The 22768-nt window shown below is 41.8% G+C and overlaps 1 protein-coding gene across 4 annotated transcripts; it reads right to left on the reverse strand.

The window, feature by feature from the left end:
* Positions 1 to 217: 217 nt before the first annotated feature.
* LCMT1 (leucine carboxyl methyltransferase 1) lies at positions 218 to 22191 on the reverse strand. Of its 4 annotated transcripts, XR_013347406.1 has the most exons (12): positions 21939 to 22154; positions 20141 to 20232; positions 19478 to 19599; positions 17871 to 17947; positions 16273 to 16334; positions 9827 to 9929; positions 7801 to 7921; positions 6873 to 6974; positions 6292 to 6383; positions 4422 to 4510; positions 3490 to 3587; positions 1022 to 1042 (listed from the first exon to the last, which is right to left on the reverse strand). XR_013347406.1 is itself a non-coding variant. In XM_077829251.1 (11 exons), exons 1-11 carry the CDS (start codon positions 22189 to 22191, stop codon positions 1020 to 1022), a joined length of 1107 nt encoding a protein of 368 aa, XP_077685377.1. In that variant the 3' UTR covers positions 218 to 1019. The 4 variants fall into 4 exon arrangements, 3 of the variants coding, with proteins under 3 accessions (XP_077685377.1, XP_077685378.1, XP_077685380.1); XM_077829251.1 differs by lacking the exon at positions 4422 to 4510 and having other exon boundaries at positions 218 to 1042; positions 21977 to 22191; XM_077829252.1 differs by lacking the exon at positions 4422 to 4510 and having other exon boundaries at positions 218 to 1042; positions 21939 to 22153.
* Positions 22192 to 22768: the final 577 nt, after the last annotated feature.

Consider the following 22768-nt stretch of genomic DNA (forward strand, 5'->3'; position numbering starts at 1 on the left):
TGAAGTGAGCTGTAGCTCACGAAAGCTTATGCTCAAATAAATTGCTTAGTCGCTAAGGTGCCACAAGTACTCCTTTTCTTTTTAGGAAAAAGTAGTGTATGATATTAAGACAATTGCATCTGTTTGCACCTATTACTAGAGGTAATGCTGAAGTGTCTGGTGAGATGAAAGTGTCTAAATATTAGATATTCCCATTATGAATAAGACAGTAGACAGGTTATAATTACTAGACATTTATTACCCTTCTTGAAGGCAAGTTGCAAGACTCAATTTCAGGTAGCATTTTTTTGGAGGACAGGGGATTGGCGTGAAGACACAGCTGGCGCTCTAGGTCTTCGACTCCATTTCTCACCTTTGCCGTCATTGCTGGACCTCAAAGCAAAACCTTTCCACTTTCAATGTCCTGCTGAATACAGCCAGTTTTCCTGTACACAGCTGAGCAAGAGTCAGTGAGAAATTGAGTAAAATGGCAGCCACCTAGCTGCAGCCTGAACCTGGAGAAGGCCCAGGGGATACTTTTTCACAAAAATAAATAAACCTGAATAGAAGAAAAAAACCGCTCTATGATCAGCTGTGAACACCACAACGTAGCATCCACTAACGCAGTCCACGGCACAGCTTACACATCTTCCCTTCACAAACGCGTTTCACGTACATCCAGAGAGACACACAGGATGAGTGAAACCACCAAGGACACAGTGCTCTCACCTTTAAACAAAGAGAGTGGGTGTTTTAAACAGGAGTTCTCGACATTCAAAACAGTCTCATACCAAGTCCCTGAAAAAGGGAGATGAGTCTCATAGCGGAACGATTGCTCACAAAGGCAGTAGTGATTGATGAAAACAATTACAAGCCAACAAGAAAGGGTCAGCATCAGCAACACTGCACTGGTCACTTTCTTTTCACTGGCGCTGTTATGAGGATGAGCAGCCTGGAGTCCTCACATGCACAGTCCCATCGTTTGTGTGAGCTCCCCTCCAGCAGTAGGTGGCAGCTTTGGCTTCTTTGAATTGAATACTTTAAAATGTGATGTTTGAAAGACCTATTTGAAAAGAAAGTGAAAGGAGAATATATTCCTAGGCCAAACACACTCCACTACTCTTAGAACAGCTACTGGGTGGAAAGGGATGTTTATAACAAGTGTCTGGAACCGAAGGAGCATAGGGGCAAGGTAAACGGTCAATATTGCAACCAGAGAAATTACACATCAGTGATTTAAATATGTTGACATTAATTCCCACATTCTTCAGACACCACAATATTTTGTTCCCTCCAGTACTTTATTTTAAGGACCATACAAATGTGAAAAGCAAGAGACCACCATGGGTGATAGTAGGCAGCAATGGAATAAAGTAGAAAGAGTCTAGTCCCTCTCCATATAGTTTCTAGCATAGCCACCACTCTATTAACAAACAGGAAGAAGCCCAGGAAAAAGCCACAGGACCAATTTACAGGATTAAAGGGACTGATTTGTGAGGAAAGATAAAAAGAATCCAGTAGCCTGGCTAAGAGAAAGCCACATGGCAAGTCTGCAAATATTTGAAGGGTTTAAACCAATTTAAAGGAAAGTGAGGATTTACCTAGGGCAGAACAAACGCGGAGCTGGGAGGTAAGGACTCAGGGCAGGAATGGGAAAGTAAGGTTCAGTGTAAGAAAAAGGCCACTTTCTGACAATGGGAGCGATCAGTCGGTGGAACAGCTCCACTTCAAAGGGCTGAAGTCTCACTGCTCAAGGCCTTACAATCAGGGACGTATGTTTAGAGTAGGATTAGCCAATGGAGATAACAAATAAGTCTTGTCTCTCTGCAGCTTCTCAGATATGCTGTACCATTCAGTCCCTGCACATACAGCTCCTGCTGATAGCAAGAGGCCCTGTGAACGAAGGGCACCTATTGTTCAAAGTGTTTTTCTAATCAGAGTGAGGCACAGCAGAGGGATAACACTAGCCAATATTACTGGGGAGAGATGAACTTTTTGTGCTGAGCTCCTCAAGATATAATCCTGCATGGTCATCACTTCTCATCTCCCTGTCATCAATAGGGAACCAGGCATTCCTGCACCTTACACACAAAGACTGTAGGCCCTGCTTAGCAGACAGTGTAAGCCAGCAGCTGTTATGCTGCAGCAAAGGAGAGCTTTAGCTCTAGCTTCATCAGCCAGATAAACTATTCTGCACCCAGCCTGGCTAGGATATATGGAAAACCCTTTGGAAGAGGTTTCTCCCACTAAGAGTTGATGACGAAGAGCATGAATGAAGATTACTTTAGAATCTTACTCCATTGCACCTAATGGACAATTGAGAATAACTGATTCCCTGCTGTTTTTTCTTGGGTTATCCAGCTGGAGAAGCTTTTTGGGAATATTCAAACTATCGAGCAGCCTATGAAATTCTGCAGTAGAGTAGTTCTAACTAGAACTAGTCAGAAAACCATTTTCCCATTCTGCAAAAATGTGAGCTTTTGAAAACGTTTCCCATTCTGCATCAAGACAAACCAGAGACCTTTGGAAATTTTTTGTAAAAAACTGGGGAGAGAGACCCACCCCAGACTAGCCAATAGCCCAGTGGTTACGCTACTTACCTGTTTCAGAACAGGGACGTGAACCCAGGTTTCCTATTTGCCAGGCAAGTGCCCTAGTCACTGGGCTATTGGCTATTCAGGGGTGGGTTGGTCTCCCTCTCTTTTTGATATATTCCTACAATAAGCGTTGGTTTCAACATATTGGCATTTTCCAATAAAATACGTCAAAAATTCCCAGCTTTACTCCTAACCCCTCCGAATGTGCGCCGGTTGAAGACGTACATCCAGCCACCCAAACCATACCTAGTTAGTTGGTTTGTTTTTTTAAATATGCACCAGCAACACATGGTGCTACAGGAGATACAAATTAAGACAAATTCCAGTCCAGGACACACAGAATTGTAAGCTGCTTGCAATTTAAGATCAGGAGACAGATATGAAGAGTTAGATTAAGAGGGGAAATTTTGTATGTTCCCCCCACATGCAGGCACCAAGAGAAGACTGGCTCTTCAGGAGAGATACAAAAGGGGGCAGCATGAAAGGAGCAAAGACTAAGCTGATGGAGAGAGCATTTCAGTGCTGTCAAGTCACTATGAAACCAGCTTGTTTGTTAATTTATACAGCACTCTCAGTGTGCAGGACTTCGGAACCCACTTTATTAGCTCTGACACCATCACAAGCTGGCAATTGCCAGAAAAGTTATTTAAGATCTCTGTTAATTTAAAAATCCTAACCCTGATCTACTTGGATGGATTTCCTGGTGTGGCAGGTTGCGTGCCTGTACAAACCCTTGGAGGATGTGGAGTGAGAAGCACTTGTCTAGTCACGACCAGGTAGGTGCCCACTGGTGTACAAGGGTAGAGAAGCTGCCCCCAGGTCCTGCTACTGGAGACTCCAGGGATAAACCTGATGTATGCAGGCAGCCTTGCCAAGCTTTAAACAGACATCCTAAAACTTAAAGAAACATTACCCAGATTACAGCGATCTTTCACAGCCCAGCAGATGCAGTAATGCTGCATGAGTTGTTCAAGGAGTTCCTTTTCGTCGAGGAATTCGAGTCCCTCTATTCTGTAGGGAAATAGAAATTATGATTTAAAACTTAAATCTTCCTTGCGCATTTTGTAACACGTCTCTTTATTCCACAGAAGTGAGCAGTTTCTGTAGTAAAAATTTTCTTTTTGGCATACGAATATGTACAAAAGGGGAAATGGAAGCGCTCTGAGCCTTTGCTCAGGCTAGAACGTACAGCAGTCAGGGATGCCTGATTTCACTGTTTAAAGGGAAATTTTTTGAAGGTCCCAAGTAAGTTGTGCAATAATTACCAATGTGCATACCTAAGTGTGATTTTCTATATACTATCTTTGTCTTCTCCCCTCCTTTCTAACTGCTGGGATTCAGTGTACCAATGCTAAACCATGCATCTTGACATTATGATAAATATTTTTTATTCATCTCTTTTGCTAAAGTACACATAACATCATCAGGTTTGTGGAGATGTAATACTATAGGCTGATGAAAGGAGCCTATATCCTGATGAATGATTCTAGGTTACCATTTCAGACTCTACTCCCATCAAAGCCACAATATATTTACTCATTGCCATTGTCCAGAAAAAGGGGAAGTTTCATTGCATTGCAGCAGAGTTTTTCTGAATGCCATCATGGCTCCCAATAATCACCTTCCTGCGTGAGCAAGTGACTGGCCACACTCCCAGATCTTATGGATGAGACATTATTTATATTACCATAGTGCCTAGAACTCTGAGTCATGGCCCAAGAACCTGCTGTGCTAGTCGCTGTACACACACAGAACAAAGATGGTCTCTGCCCCAGTTTCCCATCTAATGACTTCCTTCCTCGCGAAATGGCCATCCCTACACTCTATTGATATTTTAGTCTTTACCTTCCATTCTAAAAAACTGTTGAAGTGGAAGTGCTGCTGCTGTGGACAAGGCCAGAGGCAGGTGCATTTCGGTGATGGGTAAGTGATTCCTAGATATACACACCACGTCAGTAAACACTGTAAAATCATTCAGGATAAAAGAAGCTATAAAAATAAAAGGCATTCTCCTCACTGAAGGTCAGAGAACTGGGGTAGCTCTTTCACTGGCACCTGGGACAGACAAAAGGAACTGAACAATCATCAATGCTTTTTACCATGGAAGAAACGTTTGACACTTCAGTAACAGATTGAGAAAACCCAACCTGGTCACCCTGACTTGGACTGCATACAATTTACAATCTCATGGCTTGGGAAATCTCCATACGTGAATGTTTATTTTGATCAAAATAACCTGGTTGGCCAGCTCAAACTGCAGCTGATTACGGACTTCTAAATTGTCTGCAATACTGATTAAACATTTAGCAAGTTACTTATTTAAAAACTTATCTGTCTCATTCTTTTTCACATTAAGGACTTAAACTGATATCTCTGATTGTGGAGATGGCCACATGCCCAGAAAGCTTATTTCATGAATAATCCAACGGTAGTGAATGGTAATGGCTCACTTTGGGAAGGAAAGTGCAGGTGAAAAGTCTACTTTATAAAAGCAAATTTATAAGATAGATCACTGCACCACTCATCAGGGAAATGGCACCCTGATGGGTGGAGGCATGGCAGATGTTTAACAGCCAGCAACAACATTATGTAACAGTTTCTGTCAGCTGAAGGATAGATACAACTACAGTTCAAACTGTAGATGCAATGCAATTGACCAACTGGAGTTTATTGAGGACACAAGACACCCTCAGTTTATGCTCTGTGGGCTAGACTCTGCCCTTAGACCTGGCCATGAGCAAGGCAAAGTGCGTAAGCTGCATCAACCCATTGCGACTTAGACACTCCTCTCCACATTGCAAGTCTTCTCCTGCTTCTTTATCCTGAGGTGCAGCAATGTATTCTTGGCTTATACCAGCAGTATCCATCCTGCCCTGGCTCAGCTACCTTACCCAGCCAGCAGGGGGAGCAGAACAGAGAATGACCATTCCCCACCCACTTGCTCCAGAGAGGGAGGAAGCAGACACAAACCCTTGCTTACTCTACAGGTCTGGATCAAAGATCTGGCTAAGGGGAGTTCTGACTCCCTGGTATGAGCACATAGCACGAGTCACAAGCTAGCCCCATGTGCTTCTAGCTCACCCATCGCTGCAGTGGCTTAGGCACCAAGAAGGAATGCCAAAGGAACTTTCATTCCTGTACTTCGCATTCCTACAGGTCTCTGTGCTCGGAACTATTTTACACCTCCTCCAAAGACAGCACCAACGGTAGCAGCCGTGCCCCGTCGGCATGCTGAGGGAGAGTGGAGGAGGGTAAACTCTTAAATCCAGGGTACTGCCAAGAGCAGTATGAGCAAAGTCCCACTTGCAAGTAAGACTTAGGGCTTGGCTACACTTGCATTGTATAGTGCTTTAACTTGCTGGCTCAGGGGTGTGAAAAATCACCCCCCAGAGCAGCAAGTCAGAGCGCTTTAAAGTGCTAGCGTAAACAGGCTCCAAGAGCTGGGAGCTAATCCCAGGAGCACTGGGAGAGCTCTCTCCCAGTGCTCCACACTCGCACTTCAAAGCACTGTCATGAGAGTGCTACCCTGACAGCACTTTGAAGTTTCCAGTGTAGCCATACCCATAGATAAACCTCACTTAGCTCAAGAGATAGAAGGAGATCTCAGGAAGGTGGTGCTATGTATTACAGATACCAAACAAGTGATTGAGATGAGCTATTGTGGAAACATCATTTAAAATGAGAGTTCTGCCTACAAGCAAGCAGTCAGCAGTACCTTTTGACATCAGCCTGTGGCAAGTAGCGGTAGACTTCCATCATATCAATGGCACGTGCAGTTTCCCAGCCATTTAACAGTAACCGCTCCCTCTGTAAAATGAATGGGAAGTAGCATGCTCAGACAACTTGAGAAGGAAAGTGAAGGCAAGGCAAGTGCCCGGTCTTTTTCTTGGCATTTGCTAGGAGTGGTATGTGCATTAGGGCTGGAGACCTACTCTCTGACATTACAAGTATCTGATGAAAAAATCATTTCTGATTAATGGAAATTAAGATTTCTAATAAGCCTAAAATTGAGGGTAAGATTTTTGCTTTTCTCAAAAAAAACAAACAGTCACCTTTTTACTCACTGGATACAGGAGATGAATGGTGTCTATGTAATATAGAGGGGTAATTCTTTATTATTATGACGAGCGGGAATATGAAGTGTTTGTACTGGCAGAGGCAAGTTAGCATACACACAACTGCTATCCACTGGTCTGAGTCTTCTTATAACTGCCGTATCTGGAGAAGCTGAAGCTTGCCATTACATTGATAGTTTACTACCAACCCGACTCATTGCTCTGTGTGGGCTGGCCTCACCTGAGAGTCTAAGGATTTGCAGGCTTCCACTCCAGCCAGGCTGCACTGTCTTCTCTGCAAATTCTCAATCATGATCTGCCCAAACCTATCAGCCATGTTCACCTTGGAAAGAAGAGGAGACAAAAGGTGTCATTTTTCTCTTTGAAAGGGGATTTAACTGAGCATTAACAACTGGACTGGAGGCCTGCCAGTGCTGTTCACAGACCAACTGAAACTAACAGAGCCAATGCTCCTGGTTGCTCCCAACTTGATTTAGATTCAGATCAATAACTTACAAGGTGGAAGGTTCATTATCAACCCGAGCTATCCAGGTCCCAAAAGGCAGCTTTTCACTTTCACACAGAAAGACTCAGTGAAGGCTAAGGCAACATTTGCTCCATTATCAAAGGTGCCAAAGGAGTGATGACTATAAAATGTAATAAACTTATGTAACAACATCACACAGTGCCATTTCCTTGAATTGTGCCATCTGCAACCATCATCTTAGAATTCTAAAATCTGGATTAATCAGATTTTGGAAAGAAACTCAGTTGTTTCATTTTGGTACATCATGACACACATCAGCCATTCACCAGAACATGCATTTGTAACTATTTGTTACCTAATATCGGAGGTCAGTCCCATAGCCCCCCCTGCATTGGAGGTATTTAAGAACAAGTTAGACCAACACCTGTCAGGGATGGTCCAGGTACACATACTCCTGCCTCATGCAGGGGGATGGACGAGATTAACCTTGAGACCCCTTCCAGCCCTACCATTTCTGGAAATCTAATCCAAAAGCCAGATAAATCCTGAATTTGCAGAGTTTGGATTAGAAAAGTCTACGAAATTGTAATCTACCATCATTTTACATGCAAAACTCCCACTGCTCTCAGAGAGTAATATGCAAGTAATGCAGCAGTGAAAAGCTGCATCTTTTTCCTTTTACCTGCTCATAGTTTATAAACATAGCCGCCTGAAAAGTGTTTGCTGCCCACTTTAGAAGACTTGCGGACTGCTGAGGGGTCATATAAACCAGCACACACTCTGCTATCAGGAGCGTAGGCAATCTTTAAAAAAAAAAGGGGGGAGGGGGAGAGGAAAAAAAAAAAATCAAACTGTTTCTACTATATATCATTCAAGAATGGTGAACAGACAAGTGCTTTCACATGCACATGTGAACCAGTTAGGGACACGCCACATCTCAATGAAACAGACATTCCTGGAGGACTGAATCATTTTACCATGCAAAGACTAGGATTGGGTCTCTAGCCTTTCCAGGTGATACTAGCAATGAGAGGTTACTTGTACAGGAGTTGTAAGCTTTTCCTATTCCAGCGGTTTCCTAATCTTTTCCATACCATGACCCCAAGTTACAACAGAAAAAGAGGTACAAGGCCTCTTTCCCATCTAGCCACAATGAAAGGCAGGTTTCACGAGCCCCCAGAACCTGTTCATGACCACTAGGTTCTGTTCTTTACCCTGGCCTGTCCCTTTCCCAGTAGCAAACCAGGTATTGGCAAGAGCTTGTCCCCTCTTCATCCTGCAATTTTGTCTTGATCAGCAAAGGCAAGACGGATACTTCACTTTCACCATCACATCCTGAATCTTAAATTCTCCTTTGCCATAGGAGGAGCTGGAGGCCGTGTATATTCTGTGGAGATTTGGACTTCAATGGATCTTGAAGTCTGTTCCTGACGAGCACATGCTCCCTGCTCTACTCCTTTCACACAGTAAAAGTATCTCTCTGCACAGAATATTTAAGAGGCCAACATTTTAAGGACAGCCACATACAGACCAGTACCAGCAGAAAGGCCTTGACAGTACCAGATCACGTTTTGCTAGCTATGATTAAGCTATTGCTTCTCTTTTCCCCGCTATGATTCAGCTATTGCTTCTCTTTTCCCCTCCATCCACACTGAAAAATGCAAATATCTACAAGAGTAATTTTGTCTATAAGTAAGAAGTTTGCTTTTTGATACCTTTATCACTAGAAACAAAAGGAATTCCACAAGGAGTTGTGTAGATAAGCTGGGACAGTGCTTTTAAGATGAAAGTGCAAAAATCTGAATGACAGCTTAATACATCCTGGCTACCTCACCCGCCTTTTCCCTGATAGCTATGCTCTCTTTCTCTCTCTCAGATTTGGAAAGGGCATCGATCACTTTGGAAATGGCATCCATCAAAGCTCTCTGGGCTCACGTACTGAAACTTAAGTACATAGTTTCTGAGCAACAAAATCCCAGATTCTACCTCCAGGATAGAGCTCTTGACAGATTCTCCCTTTACCTACCTCAGGAAAAAACAAAAGTCTTAGGATATAGGTTGACCTTAAGAAGAGGCATAGAAAGCAAGGTGCAAGAGTAGAAACCTGGAAGAGTAATTCTGTGTATGTTAGTGTCTTTATTCTATAAAGTACTGTAGTTGGGTACCAGAATCTCTTGGACAGCACCCTCTAACAGTACACAGATGTAAGAGTATATAGTGAGTTAGTCACTAATCATTAACAAAATGTAAACTGAAATGCAATAAATCCAGCTTCTAAAAAAGGCAATTCAGAATGGCAACATTTGGGCAATGTGCCAGTGTTCTTATTTTAAATCAAGTGAGATTTATAATCCCAGGTATTATAAATGAGCTACACACATACTTACAGAGCAGGCATAATAGTTGTAGTGGATTTTCCTCTAAGAGGTTTGATGTTTTCTCATGTAGGAAGAGTGTGAGTCTTGCAGAATGGGCTGAAGATGAGGAACTACCCTGATTAGGACTTGGAAATATGAAGGCAATGACTGCAGTAGCAGCCTGCTCCGTGAAGCTGCACTGTATCTGCACTATTCCTTCTGCTCAAAGGATTCAGAACACGGTAACCATGGAAATGGCATAATAAAAACTGGAGGCAGTTACTGTACTCCCAAAACAGATTTTGCTTTCACCAGTACATTTCCACAGACCTTTGAAACAGATTATCTTACTGTGTATCCATGTTAAATTTCTTTAGTTTTTCATCCAGCTCTGATGAGTCTCGAAGATCTGCTGCAAGTATAGCATATCGGCTGGAATCTAGGCTGTGAGCATCTGCAATTTTAAGATTAATGGTTAAGTTCTTGATAAGAAAAAGGGATGTTGCAATTACTGGAGTATTTTTAAACAAAGGAAGACACGAGCAACTTGAGATCCAAAGTTTGACCTGCTGTATATTAAAAAGAAATAAACAGCAGAGTCTTAAAAGCTCTCTGTAGTAACTAAATACTGTATATGCAGGATATTGATTTACAGATTGCAATGGATTACTATCAGACTGTTCAGCAAGCTGAGTCTCTTGCTTCTATCACCACTAATGCAGGTAGATAGCCCTGACTGTTGCCATTGGTTCAGGGTGGGGAGAAGGGAAACAAAAGATAAGGATAGCAGGATGTCCCCCAAGGCAAAATAAAGCTTTGTCTGAAGGCTTGATTTATTTTGTAAGACCTCCTAACGTTTCCCCATACACTCTGATTTACTAATAATTAAATTTTAATTCCACATAAATCAGCAAAGGAACCACCATTATGATGTAATAAGGATTAGCACATTACTGGATGGCAGACAGAGGACAGGAGTTCTGAATGTTTTTGGTTTTAGGTCATAAGAACGGCCTTACTGGATCAGACCAAAGGTCCATCTAACCCAGTATTCTGTCTTCTGACAGTGGCCAATGCCAGGTGCTTCAGAGGGAATGAACAGAACAGGCAATCATCAAGTGATCCATCCCTTGTCACCCATTCCCAGCTTCAATTATGTTAATTTAGTGTTCAAAGATTAAGTGAATGAAAGGAGGAGGTATTCTGTAGGGGCAGAGATGCTTCATAAAGCTACAAGGATAGCTGAGCTCTCAGGAAACTGCTTTTGACCAATACAAAAAGAGATAAAGCCATGGTAGTCAGAAAGTTAAGATACACATGGATGTTCCTTTATGCTGGCATTAGACCGACAGTATAAGGAAGTCAGTAGTAGCATTATCGTTCGTGACTGGTAGCAAAAGGAATCCCATGTCCAGAGTAGCCAACCAATTCAGACTCTCAGTCTAGTCTCCATATGAAGGACTTTACATTTAAACTGAAGATATGGTTTGATGAGACACTTGAAAACTGCCTGGGGGCAAAAGGGCAGAAGTCATATTTTGAAGGACTTTAGGCATAAAGTTAGATTGTCCAAGCAACTGGTTTATGCCCTACTTTGAACTCAAACTGTGATTATACTGTAAAACCACTAGGTCAAAATGGCACATTCATTTCCCCATCCGAGCACTAGCAGTAAAATAAGTAAACAATGGAAAAACCCCAAGTGAGATTCAAATGTCCTTGCAGCATTCAGTCTATATACATCTGCAATAGCTATCACTAGCTTTGGCATGGTTTCATTTGGAAGCCTCCAGTAACACCATTGCAGACAAACATTATTACTGAATGCTAATATGAGGCCAGGTGTCAAAAACTAGCTAAAGAGAGTGCAGCCAAGTGAATGAAGAGACAGGAAGAACAGGGTTTTCCATTTCAGAAAAACTAGTAATTGAGAAGCAATTTATTAAACTCAGTAAGTACTTCAGACACTGCAACTGGCATAAACCTGCCTAGCTCTCAAGCTACCAGCACTCCAAACTGTCACCAGCAAAATAAAACAAACAGTTCCTGAACAAAGATACAAACACAGAAAGTTCACTCAAAGTTACAGGAGAGAAGATAAAGTTGGGCAGAGTAAATGATTCACCATTTGAGTCAACATTTTCTGCACATTTACTCTGTAACAACAGCTCTATTTCCCTCACCCATTCATTTCAGTTATTATACCAGGCCCACAAAAGTGGTATTCAAGGGCCAGGTCATCCAAGCAGAATTCCAGATGGCCTAGCAAAAAGCAGGGAAGGAATAATGAGTTAAACTGTCCTATCCACACAGGATATAGCAAAATACATCATCATCCAATTAGCAACTAAGTTAAATACAACTTCTGTTTCACACTTCATCAACTTGAATTCATTAGTAAATTAAAGTTTGTTCTTGGCTGTAATAAAAAAATGCAAGGTTTGAGAGGATGTTGTGATGGGCACAGTATCTGGCTTTTAATACTGGCTGTCTAGGTATCTCTAATCTACAAGCAAAGACATCTGAGCTCTCTTAGTGCAAACTAAGACACAAGTGCAGTACATACGGCATGCAAACTGATGCATTTGTCATATCACTAACATGACATTTTTAAGCAATAGCACCTTTACATATCACAATAATTCTTACATGCACACGCACAAAACTTGTAAGTGGTTCTACTTGTTAAGGAATCTTGGAGAAATGAAGTATGAGGTTAAGTGAATCTGTTCTGAAAAGTGAGAGTAGACAAAAGAGCATTAGGAAAAGTCTCTGAAAAGCGAGAAAAAGTTTTTAAACCACCATCTCTCTGAAATTCCTTGTAGGATTTTCCCCAGGAGCTCTACAAAAATTCTGACTTTGGAAAAGATGTGCCATGTAAAATTTAGGAAGAATTAGTTACGTTTTAGTAAACCTAATAGTGAAGGTATATGATAAAAATCAAGCTTAAACCTTTTTTAAATGGATAGACTAACATCCTTCTGTAATTATATTCTGAAAACTTACCCAAGGCAAGGCAAGGGGCTATATTGTGTATATTGCTCTAAGGCCAAAAATCGAAGTCAGTCTATAAATAGCTGCGTAAAATATCACAAACTGGCATTGTACTTTGCCACCACATGACAATATTGTATTACTTAACATCCCATTTAGAGAGCTCCAGATTTACAGTTCATACCAGTGAAGCAGAACAAATATAAACACAAACACACAGCTACCTATAGTGCAGCGCAAAAAGCAAAAGCTAACAGCATCTTGGTACTGCAGTCATATTGTCTTGACTGGTCTGAGTCCTGGGATTTATGAACAGAAAGTTTAGACAAGTGAAGTTGATTCCAGTTCTCTTTAGTGCAAGGAACTTCCACTGCTTCTGCTTTCACTATCTGCCTTGCTCCTCCAAAGATCTCACATCACAATAACTTCCCCTTGGGAAGAAGAGCTCACAGTTCCCACAGAAGTTTGGCAAGCAGGCTCCTTCCGTCAGCCAAGGAGTGTTGCTTGAGAGCTTTCTCTCCCCATACTGGGCCAGGGAGCTGCGACCCTGAACTATTCTCCTCCATGGCACCCAGTGGAGAGAGGTGGACAACAACAAAAGGTGATTGAGAAATTGAAGGAATAAGGCTTCCTGTTTCAGGCCCCGCTTGGGAATATTTCCAAGTAGGGAAAAGAATGCACTTTTCCCCTCCAAAAGCTGAAATGTTTCTTTGGAAGAGGCATTTATTTTCTGTGGATCACTTTTCAATAGTCCTGCCACATACCATCATTAGAAAGATTGGGACAGGCAACTAAGCACATGGCTCTTTTAGTATCTTGCGCTGGCAACCAAAACAGATGAAAGAGTCAGCTGTATGCAACTAGGAGATGAAGCAGTTGGGCTTTAAAGTGAAGAAGTCATGGTCTGTAAGATTGAGGGGTTTATTTAAGTTTCAGCCTTTTCACTGGTAGAAATATGCAACTAACTTTGGGCCTTGACCCATCCTGGTCCGTTAGTGGACGACAACAGCTTATGTGCTATTTCCCCCATTTTCTTTTGAAAAGGACATTTATTGATTTGTGCCTCTATTTGTTCAACTGTGAAACAACTGTAACAGTTGTGTTTCAGTTCCATGCAATCTGGATACGATACACATATCCAACCATAGCAAAGCTACAGAGCAGTTTGTATTAAATCATTTATACCTTTGCAGTGTGTATCCTTCCTCTGAAAGTGGGTTTCTTTTACTCAGTTTCCCTCAGTATGTTTACATATGGGGTGATGGCCTGAGGTTTGAGTTCTGTATAATCATTTAAGAAAAGAAAATAATCAATACTTTAGCCTCTCAGTTTACTGAAGGATGAGAAAATGCAGCACTTTCCAGGACAGCCACAATGAATAGCTTACTCCCGTCAGCAGTGTGACAGATGAAGAGTACCATCATCTGAAATACCATGGGGGGGGGTGGGGTGGGAGATGGGGAATTAACCATGAAAATCAATACCTACATCACAAATTTTTGTGAATCCATGCACCCAGAACACAAACATCTGAGGGGACCAAGAAAGAGCCCCCTGGATAAAGTATAACAGGACTAAGACTCGAAGAATTTTGTCCCAAACATTGGATAAAACTGAAAGAGCAAACAGACTAAGAATGAAAAATAACCCAGTTCTCTTGCTGTCATACAATCACAGGACCCTTACCAATGAAAGATTTGCAGATTAGACAGCAAGGATTCAACATCTGAAGATGTCTGCATTTGGTAATGAACAAATCTGGAAATGCATGGGCAAAAAACCTGCTCCAAAGTCTAGACAGGGTACCAGCTAATTAAAGAGCGGGGATCCACACAAGTGGCATGATAAGACAGTGCTCCAAGAAAGTTCTAGATATTGCTGACAAAGTAATGGAAGGTGGAGAACAATCCTCCTAATATTACTTTAATAAAGCCACCATATTGATCTGGGACTTCAAGAGAAAACTAACAATGCATTCAAGTGAACAGCCAAGTGTCAACACAGTGGCTCCAATTAGTTGTACAATTCAGCAAGCTATGGAGCTCTTCCCTCAGGTATCTATTCTCAGACTGCAACCCCTGCTATCATTTGCTTCCATGAAGGACAAGGAAGAAACATGCTGCCCTGGAACCAAGAAAATTCATCTGTTGGTACTTGTCCTAAGAAAGAACTAGAAACATGTTACGCTTGTGGAATGGAAAGCGGCGACAGGACAAGAGTCAGGTCAGAGGATACTTTTCATCAACTGAAGTAGCATATGCCAAAGCATACATCTCAGGAGCGATTTACATACAAGGGGCACTAGGAATCCATCACAATCTTTGATAAATTGTTCCAATGGTTAATTATCCTCACTGGTAAAAATATGCATTTTATATCCAATCTGAATTTGTCTAGCTTCACCTTCCCACCATTGAATCTTGTCATGCTTTTCTTTGCTAGATTGAAGAGCCCTTTACCTACACCATGAACTGAAATTTGATGCTTATAGACTGATTAAATTCATCCCTTAACCTTCTCTTTGTTAAGATAAACCATTTAGACTTAAGGAGCTCATCACTGTAAAGTAGGTTTTCCAAATCTTTTAATTATTCTCCCGGCTATTCTCTGAACCCTCTCTAATTCATCAGCATCCTCTTGAATTAAAGCCCATCTTACATCTGCTTTTGGAGCTGACAGTAGACCGTACATGCTCTCCTTTTCAGAGTCCAGTCCTGCAAACACTTACTGAGAATTGTTCTTATTAACGAAGTCAGTAGGACTATCTCCATCATGAAGCACATTACCTGGTAGCACTGTGTGCTGGATGGCCCCCTTCAGTGAGACTTGCATGGACCTTTTTCTACTGAAGCAGATTAACTAGCTTTGGGACAAGTCCACAGCTGTCACTACAGGGCAATGTTCTCCCATCCAAGGCCTGAGTATTGCTCACTCAGAGCCCTGGTGATCCAAAAGCAAAGGACAGAGTTTTGAACTGTGCAACCTACTGCTATGCAAGGACTCACTAGTGAGACAGCCAAGTTAGAGTATGCTTTTTTGATAGACAGGTAATATAGCCCATCATTGAAAAGCAAGTTACCTATACCACTGTGCAAACAGTTGTTTTGGCACAGGTACTAACTAGTTACAGAAGAGGTTTTTTTGGTGGGGGTGGGAAGTAGTCCCTTGGGAATGGAACTTCAAAAGCCAGGCTTTTCATGTAAGCTGCAAAAACACATTGACGGGCCCTACCATCTGAGAATGGACTATGCAGACTGACTTCATTATGCAGTTCAGATGGTAGATACAGATAAAGGACTAGTGCAATTAACGAGACAAAAGAAGAGAGGTAGGGATAACACACAGAAGACTTTTTTTATACAAGCTACTGTCCTCGTGATCCCTTATCTTCTTACCTTTCCAAGAAGCAGAAGAAAGCATAATCAGTAAATAATTACACCGGACCCTCGCTAGAACACACGTCTATATAGCGTGAATTTGCATATAACGCGGTCATGGCCATGGATCCCAAATTTAATTACTTTCACTGGAATTCATTTTAATGTGGTCCCCGGGGTAACGCAGTACCACGCATGGATCCCAAACCCTGTGTTCTAGCGAGGGCCCGGTGTACAACGTAAAGAAAAAATCCTGGGAGAGATTGCCAAGTCCCCATGGAGAGGAGAAGACCTTTTTACCAGCCTCCCCTCTCTCACGCCTCCCTTCACACAATGCATAAACCATTAAAATCCTGCCCACATACTGAAGTGAAGAGATTAGAGATTAAAAAAAGACAGTGCATTACTGATTTACTTATGACTCACCTATTAGAAACGACTCCCCAGAATGGGATTCCATAATTGGTTTTGACAGGGGAGGTTTTGATCTGCGGGGGGGGGGGGGGGGGGGGGAAGGGAGGGGAAAAGTGTCAGTGAGCAGTTAACTGGCTTACATGATGTCATTTTTCATTACACGAAAACATCTCTGCCCTCTACTGGTAACAGACACATCTACCCTTAGATTTACCATTAGACCTATTTACTAAAGATTGTAGTTTCTTGTTCATCTTTTAGTTATAGAAGCAAACTCCACTAAGAAAAGGTATGTACTGAGCTCTAGACGCTCTTAAGCCTTGGAACAAGTCTTTCATCTCATTTCATGTCACGTATACTTTCTAACTTCCCTATGAGCTTCTATTTACTAATCATAGTTGCTCTTTCTACATCAAAATCACTCTCCCATGGTAGCCAGCCTCAGCATAGAAGTCTGAGGATTTTCCATCTCTTTCTAAGATTTTAAGGGGAGAAAGAATGCAGAGTTTAGCATCACTAGAGACAACCCTCTTCTGTTCTGTAGTCAGAAGTACAGCCCGCTTTGCTCCAGAAGTTTTTGTACATCATAGAACACTCAGTTTGATAAAGTGACTGGGTAAGCTAAAGTATAATTTGCATATATAACCAAGTCTTGGTAGTAAGAGATCACTACAGTACCTCTTATTTTTAGGACACCCAAAACTGTGCTATGCTTTACAACAGTTTTCAAACTTTTACGGCTGCATACCCCTTTCCAAATAATGTAGTCTACCACATACCCGCATCTGAGATAGGTATATTATGATCCTATGATTGGATTTCCAAGTCTTACTAAATAAAATGCTTTGTCCACTGTTACAATTTTCTCGCGTACCCCCAAGGGTACGTGTACCCCTTTTTGAAAACCATGGATTAATAAGGAGACAGAGCCTGATCTTAAATAAGGTACAGTTTAAATAGATTACATATAAAGAGACGTGGGGATAGAGGACTATAACATTTTTCAGTTATATTTTCACCCTATATCATAATTTTTATTTATTTATAGGCACACAACTGGAAATCTAATCAGTTTAACAAAAAGTGAATTTTAATTTGTTTCAGGCACCACCCCGGCCATGAATCTTCCTATTCATGTCTGTAGGGTTTAAAAGTAGAAAAATACCTTGTAGCCACATTTTCCTGTCCCTGCTCTATTGTTCATGTGGCTCTTTAACAAGGAAACAGTGACACTGACTATATGCGAAACATTAACTGAATACAAAAAGTAAACTAAAAAAAAAAAAAGAAAACATTCTCTCTAATCTCTTCCAGGTGTTACTTGTAATGATTGTGAGCCAAAAGTGTTCAGAGATGTGTAGTTCTTAAGCTGATAGTATCTTCAACTGTTTGCTAATGACAGCCCCTTCATATAGATTTCAATCCTTTCTTACTCACTATACTAAAGCTTTGCTGAGAAACAAAGAGATATGGCAGTTAGTACATGTGGTTTGTGATTAGTGAGGTTCTTTCTGCTGGATTACAAATTTTTTTTTTTTTTTTTTTAAATAAGGAAGCTATATTCAGCTCTGTATAGCTAAACATGAAGCAACACACACACACATACTTACTTGATGTTATGTATTTTTCTTGCTACTATCATTGGAAAATCCACTTCAAAATATTTTTTAGGGAGAAGATTTTCATCCTGAAAAAAAAAAAAAAAAAATCAGAGCAAGAGTCCAACCTTAGGACTTCATGCAGAGAGAATGGGGGACTTGATTCAGTTTCCCCCTGAACAGTTTTGTTTCATGTTATAGTAGAGTTTCCAGTTTTTGATACCTTAATGCTCTGGGTTTTTTTTTTAAATAAATGAACTAAAAATTAAAGAAACAATATACCCACCCAATAGCAAAGAAACAAACATTTAAGATATTCGAGTAAGCTGGATAAATGGTATGGGGTTTGGCAACCAACATACTGGAAATTGAATTGCAATATACGGTCAGGACATAGTATACAACAGCCAGTTGCAGCAACAGAAAACTTTACCTATGGCGTTCACTCACCATCGCTCAGTGTATGCCTCCAAGGAAGGAAAGAGGAACATCGCACAGGGATGCACACAAAGAGCTTGTATTAGTCAACTGCTTACAAATATGTACCTGCTATGTAGCCCACCTGCTGCATCTCTCAAAAATCCATCCAAAGGGTTAGTTTTAGTCCACGTTCTAGAGGACGGTTTGTGTGCAGTCCACAAGTTGCACTCATGCTAGCAATCTCAAAGAGGATTAGAGCTCTATACTCCCCTATCTGCACGAAGTGGGGAGTCCCACCAGACCCAAGTTTAGGCACAAAACCAGGAAAGCATGGGAAAGCTTGCACTGTCCCACTGCCTATGCCTATTGTTCTTCTAGGGATAGATATGTACTGCTAGCTCCAGGGCTGTCAGTCTTCCACCTTTCTGAAAGCTATATTAACAAAGAGTTGTGTTAACTACCACGGAGAACACTGACAATTATTCTTAACTGGGTCTCTTTCTATATTACACCTGCTGGTCAAGAAGAACAGAAGGTGGTGTAGCACAAGGATATAATTAAAGGCACCACTCAGCTTTGTTAAACCTTGAGAACAGTGTTTCAACATGGTTTTAGTATGAGTGCAGGCAGGGCAAAAGCCTCAGAACTTGATTTTTTTTTTTTTAATCCAGTCTATTTGCAGGACTATAGCACAATAGTTTAAGGTCCCGCTAAATAAACTTAGTTTTTTCAGGATGTCTTCCAGCAATCCATTCACATTGATAGGACCTGATCCTGCAAAATGCTAAACACACTTACCTCTTATAAACATGACGAAGAACTAGAGTTTGCTTTTATATAGAGTCTTACCATAATATTTGTCATTTAGAATCTTTCAAAGAATAATGCAAAGTAGTATTTAGGACACAGAGAGATGGTACCAAGTATCTTGTTGCACTTGCTCTCTCTTGATTCTGGATTTAGACCCTTAAATACGAGCAAGGAAATGGAAGTATTACAGATGATACAAGAGCTATAAGGAATGGAAAACTAGGATGTTTCCAAACAGCCACTAGAGGTCACCTTTGTGCCATGCACTCCTACATGACACTGGATTGACTGGTCAATAATTTGTTTGTTTCTTAGGAGAAAATAGGAGAAAGTTTCAGATATGCGCAAACCCTTCCTTTTGCTCATGTTAGGATTCGAGTGATCATCACCTTTAATCTCCAGAACATGGTATCCATACCGGCACCAAGATTTATGATTTGACAGTTGCATTCTATCTTCTTTAAAAAAGCCGTAAGTAGCTGACTGACTCCATGGACACGAGCGTAGTATCCTGCAGGAGAAAATGCATTTAAAAAAAACCCAGACAACTATAACCATTAGATGTTTGTTTTTTAAATTAAGTTAAGATTACTAACAGAGCTCCACACCTGAGGAACTGGAAATTTCAGTTTAAAAAGAGTTCAAACTGAGTCATCTTTGCAGATTAATTCTGGGAGATATACAAACTATGCAGCTGCTTTTATTATTCTCACGTGGAGAGTATTACAGTATTGCCTTGTGCTTTGAGGTTGTGGGTCACATCCCTGGTCTTTGGTTGCTTTGTGTAGTACATTACAGGTGAAGCGGGACACACATGAAAACACAGTTTCCAATACTAAAGGCAGAATGTGACAGAATATTAGAAAGTAATGTTCCAAGACTGAAGGTCCAGTGTGCAAACACTGGGGAGAGCTCGTATCAACCTGTTACATGCTTCCCACATACATTCTATGATATCCAGTATATGGAAGCTCTATCTGCTGTTGTTCAAGAACTCCACATATTCAGAGTATGTTTGCATTGTCTTTGTTTAAGTTCACATGCTAACTTGCCTCTATTAATTTCAGGTGCTTTTCTTTCTTTGGCCGGTCTCACAAAATATTGGATGTAAGGATCCTTCCAGTAGCCAATACTTACAGCAAATCTGACAAGGGCATGGGGTGGGGGAGCGGGAGGGAAAAAAAAGAAGAGGAGGATTAGCAAATAGAGCCATCAGGGTTTACTAATGAAGACTTAACTTAGACAGAAAAGCTAAAAAGCTGTCTTGGGACAGTCTTCCAAAGAGGTATCCTTGGGTGAGAGACTTAAAATGCCACTGGACACCCAAGACCATTCAAACACACACAGATTACATAAAGTAATTCTACCTAGAAAAAGACTGCTATTACTATTGTAACATTTTTAATGTATTTCTCCCCATGTATTTGAAGAACTTCACAGAGACACAAAGCAAAGTTCAGGTACCACCTGCGAAATAATTTGAAGAACTTCAGTGCAAAGATTTCTTCCCTGAGGCCCACTAGATAGAGCAGCTGTGTTGTGACAAGTACCTGGGGATAGCCGTGTGGTGGCACCTTAAAGACTAACAGATTTGAGCATAAGCCACTGGACTGAACTCCTTATTGTCTGTGTTAAATTCCAAGGATTGCACATCACATGGATTTTAATTCCACACATCAACCTAACCTCTAATGGGTATGTGGCTTGCGTACACGTAAACCAAACTGGAGCCTCTAAGTGCTACCTTTATACTAATAAAAATAATACCTCCCCCAGAATCTCTTCACAATTAACTCTCAGAACTAATTGCCAGCATGTTGTCTCCACACCCCGATCACAATGACATCAATGAGGGCAAAACTAGAGGTACAGAAACATTAGACTACAGTAAAAGATTTATAAGTCACTTGAAAAGACTGTCCCGAGACACCAAACATTACTGAACTGTGTCAGACTTCCATCGCAAGTATGACTCACATTCTCTTCACCATAATGGCTTTATCTATAATCTCTACAAAGTCAGGATGTTTTTTCAAGCCCTGCTCTTAAACGTTTGTCCAAAACATATCAAAGGAATAAGTGTACTAGGTAAAATTAAAAATAAGCATGCCACCCTGCCCAGCCCTTCCATCCAGGGTGCTGTATTTAACTGTAAGTCCTGTCAATCAACTTTCTATTTAATTGTTTAGAACCGTGGTTTTCAACCTGTGAGAGGTCTGCAGACTATGTCTAAGATTTCCAAAGGGGTACACACCTTCACTGGAACAAGTTTTTTCAGAGTCCACAAATGAAAAGAGGTTGAAAACCACTGGTTTATAATGTAATTTACTACACCCCTTTTCCTTTGAAAATCAACCAGCCAAAAACATCTTAAGCTTTCTGGACTCATTCCTCCTCTTCATCCTTTTTCCCCCTAAACGAATCTTGATGATTTTTTTTCTCTCTCTTCTTTTGCCACCTACTCTCTCTCTCTTTCCTCATGTATTAATTGAATTCCTATATATATATATATATATATATTGGGGGGGAGGGGGCTGAAACCTTCCTAAGCCCCCCAGTCACTCGCACCCTGGCATTTTCTATTACTGCAGGGTCCAACAGTCCCTCCTGCAGCCCAGACAGACCATTGCCGACCCTGCAGGGACCCAACGCCTTCGGCAGCTCCCCCAACACCTTGCGCGCCTATTTCCGACGCGCCATTCCCTGCCCGGCTGGCTCCCCCCGCCCGGGGGTGCTGGGGGGGGGAAGGGGTCTCCCCTACCCAGCTTCTCCACACCCAGGCCCGCCCCCCTCTCTGCCCCTCCTGAGGCCTCGGCTGCGGCCTGGGGGCGCGGCCGCCCGCCCCGGTACCGTTTACAGATGGACGCGTCCTCGCAGGTGCCCCTCACCGCCTCGTCCGCCTCCTCGGAGCCGGCAAAGGACGGGGCGTCCCGGGCGGCGGTCGCCATGGGGGCGGGTCAGCGGGGGGGAGGCCCAGACAGGGGCATGGAGCTGGGAACTGCGAAGGGGCCCGCAAACCTCCGCGAAGACTTCCGCCCCTACAAACAAGCCCCCGTCCATTGGGCCTTCCCGACTCCCATTGGCCACTGGCGAGCAGCTGCATGACGAAGGGAGCTGCTGTTGGTCAGTTGTACTGCCAACTCAAATTCGACCCAATAGGAACGTGGGAAAGCTAACAAGCCCCCCCCATTAAAGGTCAGCGAGCCGCAAAGGTTTCTGGGAGTTGTAGTCCTAGTGGCTCACAAACATTAACTCACAAACGTTGAATAATAATATTTAATAAATAGCAGGACTGACCAGCCTCATCCTCCAGAAGCCAGACCACAAGAGAGGAAAAATCATTTTTCTCTAAGTGCTTACACTTCTGCAAACTTTATGTGATCAGCACTGCCTGTCAGCATTGCAGACCTGATCACACTAAAGCTTCATGTTGCAAAATCCTTTCTACCTCCCTAGGGCACGGTTCTACTTACACAGTATACAAGTAACTTCGATTGGATTACAAGTGACTTTGTGCAGGGAACCTATCTACACTTCACATAAATGGGATTTCCTTGTTTCCTACAGAGGGACAGTACAGTCTCTAAATTAAAAAAAAAAAGGAGTCCTTGTGGCACCTTAGAGACTAACCAATTTATTAAATTGGTTAGTCTCTAAGGTGCCACAAGGACTCCTTTTCT

This window comes from Eretmochelys imbricata, chromosome 10, assembly GCF_965152235.1.
Source record: "Eretmochelys imbricata isolate rEreImb1 chromosome 10, rEreImb1.hap1, whole genome shotgun sequence".
NCBI classification, from domain to species: domain Eukaryota; kingdom Metazoa; phylum Chordata; order Testudines; family Cheloniidae; genus Eretmochelys; species Eretmochelys imbricata.

Bases quoted from the DNA above. Each gene is read 5' to 3' on its own strand.
- LCMT1 (XM_077829251.1), bottom strand. From the start codon at position 22,191: ATGCAGCTGCTCGCCAGTGGCCAATGGGAGTCGGGAAGGCCCAATGGA. The intron at 20,233-21,976 runs GTGAGGGGCACC...TGCCCTTGTCAG, and splicing joins CCGAGGAGGCGGACGAGGCG to ATTTGCTGTAAGTATTGGCT. The intron at 19,600-20,140 runs GCAAGTTAGCAT...TTTCTCCTGCAG, and splicing joins AGCACCTGAAATTAATAGAG to GATACTACGCTCGTGTCCAT.